At 40.7% G+C, this 4,841-nt stretch overlaps 1 protein-coding gene across 1 annotated transcript; it reads left to right on the top strand.

Annotated features, from left to right (window-relative positions):
- Nucleotides 1–3,570: 3,570 nt before the first annotated feature.
- On the top strand, nucleotides 3,571–4,539 carry LOC116164692 (protein SET-like). Its single transcript, XM_031478893.1, has 3 exons — nucleotides 3,571–3,849; nucleotides 3,905–4,091; nucleotides 4,141–4,539. Exons 1-3 carry the CDS (start codon nucleotides 3,694–3,696, stop codon nucleotides 4,191–4,193), a joined length of 396 nt encoding a protein of 131 aa, XP_031334753.1. The 5' UTR covers nucleotides 3,571–3,693; the 3' UTR covers nucleotides 4,194–4,539.
- Nucleotides 4,540–4,841: the final 302 nt, after the last annotated feature.

The following is a 4,841-nucleotide window of genomic DNA, read 5'->3' as shown; positions in this document are numbered from 1 at the left end:
GGATGTGTTGTCAAATAAACGCAGGTTTCCTTTTACTGTAACTATACCGTTGTTTTCTCATAAATAATTAATACAAAGGGGAACTTGGCGGTATGGTCAGGGTACTTGGGTATTAATTTTAATACGTACTAACATTCCCTCTCTGCGTAATTTACTTAGTCTGTTCTATCACACTTACGATTCCTGGCCTCTCCAAGAACAAGTATTAGAGTTCACCGTAATTAACAATAGTGCAATTAAATATTTAACACGCATGGTCGTTTAAATTGAAAATTTAGGAGAGAGTTCCTCCATCATAGACAGGGGTGGATGGGAAACCATAAACCAGTCCGTGAAATATACTTGACTATCGGCCCACTTAGCGGGTGGGGGAGGGATACTCAATGCGCCCTAATTTCAAACATTTATGCTTTTTTTAACAATGATTGTTGATAATTATGTCCCAACAACATAAATGCTTCTAGATTATTGTTACACAACCTGTTCCTTAATCGCAATGATACATTTCAGAATTGCGAAAGAATAAGAATCAATTAATTAATGTATAAGTCTTAAAATGGATTAATTTATAACAATAATTATAAGCGCGAACTATTCATTACTACGGCGTTGAAATTGGAACTGACTGAAACGCAATTCGATTTGCTTATATAGCAAACGCCGTTCTTTCTGGAGGCTCCCGGGTATTCCAGAATGTTCTCTAACAAACACGTCGTATTTCCCAGAAAGATTGAGCCACATCTGTCTTCAGGCTCTTAAAATTTCTTCTCGTAATCGAACAGATCTGGCATTTTTCCCAACGTTTTTCCGGTAGATTATTAGGCAATACTTCATTTTTAATATCAGGGAAATGATGTGAATTTAAAAAGGAAAGATCAATACAGAATATGTATACTTTGTGAAAATCTACCTTTAATCGATTCAATGGCTTGATTTTAAACGCCTTAAATTCTCAATTTGCTTCCAATTTACTCATTTAAATATCCTTATTAGTTATTTCATTTTTAGCGCATATTTGCAAATTTGTGTCAAAGGTAGCTTTTAATCTCACTTGAGCCGGCTGGCTAGCTGGCTGGCAGCAAATGCGGGTCTGTAGAAAAACGCTTGGAGGAAGACAAGGAGTGCCACCGGTGCAGTCGTGTAATTAACAAGTTACTATATGATGCGGTTAGCGACATCTGGGAGCCATCCCGAAGCGTGTTGTACTAATGTGGTGATTTTTCCTTCTTCTTCTACAGTTTTGGTCCGATTGTGCGCACCTAAAAGTCTCTTAAGTGCTCGGATCGCCGCCTGGCTTTCTCGTGTCGCCAATAGAAGCTGGAGCTATGAGAAGTGCCCCTAAAGTGGGGTACTATTTTGTGGAGGGTTTTTAGCAAAATCCACCAAAATACGAATTGCGGGTGAACGGGACGTCGGAGGTGGGTACCGACAAAGGGAATGTGGTTCAAAAAGACCTTATTGATGGGTACGAGGACTTTGATCATTTTTTATTTGCACCGTCACCTTCGAATATTAATGAAATTAATTCCTTGCAAGTGGCGGCGTAGCCTGGCTCTATCTCTGTTTTTTGTTTTCATTTGAGTGATGCTACCAGCTGCAAAGCGCCCAAAGTTCCCGGTATCCCGCCGGCTCCATCCACTCCTGATCATAGACATTGAGTTCTCTCGTTGTACTGCAATTCCTATACGTCCTATACGAGTCAGATATGATCCGGATTTGAGGTCGCTTAGTAATTTTCCCAGTAGGTCAGTCAAAATCGACAATAAATCATTTCTTTGAGTTTTATCGCTTTTTTTAAAAATAAAAAAAATGTGCTATTGTTTGCGTTTTGTCCGTCCGTCCGTCCGGACCCACTTCTACCGTTTTGAACTACTTCTAGGGGAATGGTCCTAGAGTCCTGGAATTTTTTGCAGTAGGTAGCTTATACCTTGAAGGTGTGCCAGACGGCCATTAAATTTCGCTGTCTAAAAGGAGCCCCCCCCCCCCACGAATAATTTCCTGAGATGCTGTTATTGAAAGTAAAATGTGCATAACTTTTACATACGACAACCAATTGGTCTCAGACGTTGCATACGCATGCCTTTAATGGTGCCATAGAAAATGGGGAGAGGGGTAAACAACCATAACTTTCCCGTGCGACTTTTTTTCGAGACCAGTGAGCGACGTGGCCTGGGGGGGGGGGGGTTAAAAATTAATTTTATCTCTCATTGTATTCTAATTAAAGGTCTAAACGAAAAGAGCCGTTTCCTACCAAGTACTGCCCTTCTTTCTGTCCTCTTATCAAAGTTCGGTGTGGAGGGGGGGGGGGGGAACTACTTTTACCCTTCATGGTACTCTAATGAAAGGTCTCAACGAAAAGAATTAATTTCTACCAGCCATAGTCCTCCTCCTCGACCTCTTATCGTGATCGGGTATATTTGGAGGAGACGAGCCGACAGACACTGTCAGCGTACTTTCGTCAAGACAGCAGCTAACGCCAAAGCGAATCTAACCCGTTTGTCCCCAACCACAGAGGCTGCGTTCTATCAACACTATCGCACTTACCAACAGGTACAAAAGTGATTCGGAGTAGAGAAAGGGACGAAGTTGGGAATTTAGCTCAGCTAGATTCGTGCCCGTTGCCAGTCGGCAACACCCTGTACCCCTCCCCCTCCCCCAGTTCCTAAAACTCCTTTCCTGCAAATGCAAGAAAGGATGCAGAGGTGGCTGCACTTGCGTGAAAGCAGGGCTCCTATGTTCTGTGATGCTACCTGCTCTGGGGAAACGTGCCAAAATGCTGCCTTGAACCTGACGATCCACCAAAAGTGGAGTATTTACCTATAATAGAGGACGACGATGACGATCCACCAATAGTAGAGGACCTAACTGTTAAAGATGCTTGTTTATTTGTTTGTGTACCTTTTGTTTGGCCAGACACCATACAGAATGCAAGCAAAAGTGACGGCCCAGGACCATCAAAAACCAGGCGACGATTTTGATTGATCATCAAAACGACGAGATCTACGAGTATCGTCTTGTGCGTGTGTGTGGGGGGGGGGGCAAAAACTTAAAAACGGTTTTTTTTAAGAAAGTTTATATAATCAAAGTTGTACCAAATTTAATGAGCTTTTATTTAGATGCAAAGTATTATAAAATACCCTCTAGCACACTCGGTAGTCGGGGGGACTTTATTTTATGTTTATCAGGGGACATTCTGCTACACATTTCCGAAGCAATTCGTATTACATAGATTTAGTTCCCCTATTTGCTATTTTTGGTCTATTCTTGCGATAAACGCTGTAAAAGAGTAGTGATACCAATATTAAGTAGACATTAGAGACCTGGTTTCTGATGCAACTCAAAGACAGAAGGTGAAACAAACGATTTAAAATGACTACAATCGTCGTGAGTATCGGGTATTTTTTAGCTTGACTTGATTAACCATCGTCGAAAAATGGTTGAAGTTGAACATAAAAGGGAGATTCATGGATGTGAGCGAACAAAAACACTTAAGTATGCAGATCAAGATGCCATTTTCTCAAATTCGGTGAACGTTCTTGATTATATCATTTTTTTCATTTGTCCATAGTTGCTAGGCAAGCTGCTAATTTTCACTCCCATGTCATAGATCTTAAAACTAAAAAAAATCATCATATTCGGCCTATAGAACTTTAAAATTTGAAAGTAATTAACACAGTCCTAGTGTAGCCCAACATGCAATCCGAACCAAAGAGATTAAAGCACTCAAACCCCGATGAGCATATGTTATACCAGTTAGATTGTTCACAGTGTGAAATACGAGCATCCAATGAACAGCACAAGGAATGTAGGCAAATTATGTCGGAAGTGTCTCAGTTTTGGAGAACTACTGTATCCTTTCTGCAAATTACGTACTTCTTCAGTATATTACCTTAACGAGTTCCAGTTTAAAAATCATCCCGATCTAAATTCCTTGCTGGAAGGTTCCGACCAAGACTGCTTCAACTTTCTAACGGAAATTGACGTGGAATACTTTAAAGGAGAAAGGTCGAGGTATCAACTGAAGTTTCATTTTAGGCCCAACCCATACTTTGAAAACGATGTTTTGGTAAAGGAAATTTCCGGGTCTGGAGGTAAGAGCAAAACTCTAGACGAGTACTAAGTCCGTTTTTTTCCTCTAAGATGCTACAGAGTCGTCAAGTATCCCCATCAAATGGAAAAAAGGCGTGACCTAACAGATGGCAGTAGTCCAACGCAAAGCGGAGCAGGTCGTAAACGGGAATTAGATCACTATTCGTTCCTCACTTGGTATAACGATCACACCGATCCCATTTCGTTCGATATCAATGAAGCAATATGCTATGACTTATGGGATACTGTGCTTCCGCATTTCTGTAGTTCCTATGATGATAAGTATTGTGTTAGTAATGCCCAAGCGAATCATCGTCCCGAGGCTTTAGAAAAGTAAACCCACGTTTTGCAATTCTGTCGGATTACTGTGCCTACGACACAATTCGATCTTTTCATAAGATTTTAACACAACAATATGTACTATAAGACCAATAAATGCAATTTGTCTAATTTCATAAATCCGCAAACAGGGCTACTGTAAAAGTGGCCGATTGTGATATCCGTCGGGCTTTGAAGCTACAGGAATTATGAAAATGAGTAGCCTTCTCACATGCTCTGATGTGGGGGTACACAGAACTTGATCTGTCAGTGGTTCAGAATGGGGAATTGCCGGTTTTGACTCATGAGGTATGAACGATTTTGCTTTGACTTCAACTAATTATTAACATGGTAAGTGTGGATGTCAACGTCTTTGTTTGTTTACTACTTTAAGGGACGATTGCACCATAATAGTTTAATTTCACTTGAGTTGA

The sequence above is a fragment of the Photinus pyralis genome, unplaced genomic scaffold, assembly GCF_008802855.1.
Source record: "Photinus pyralis isolate 1611_PpyrPB1 unplaced genomic scaffold, Ppyr1.3 Ppyr1.4_LG2, whole genome shotgun sequence".
Taxonomy (NCBI): domain Eukaryota; kingdom Metazoa; phylum Arthropoda; class Insecta; order Coleoptera; family Lampyridae; genus Photinus; species Photinus pyralis.
This window is presented reverse-complemented; position numbering and strand designations above follow the sequence as displayed.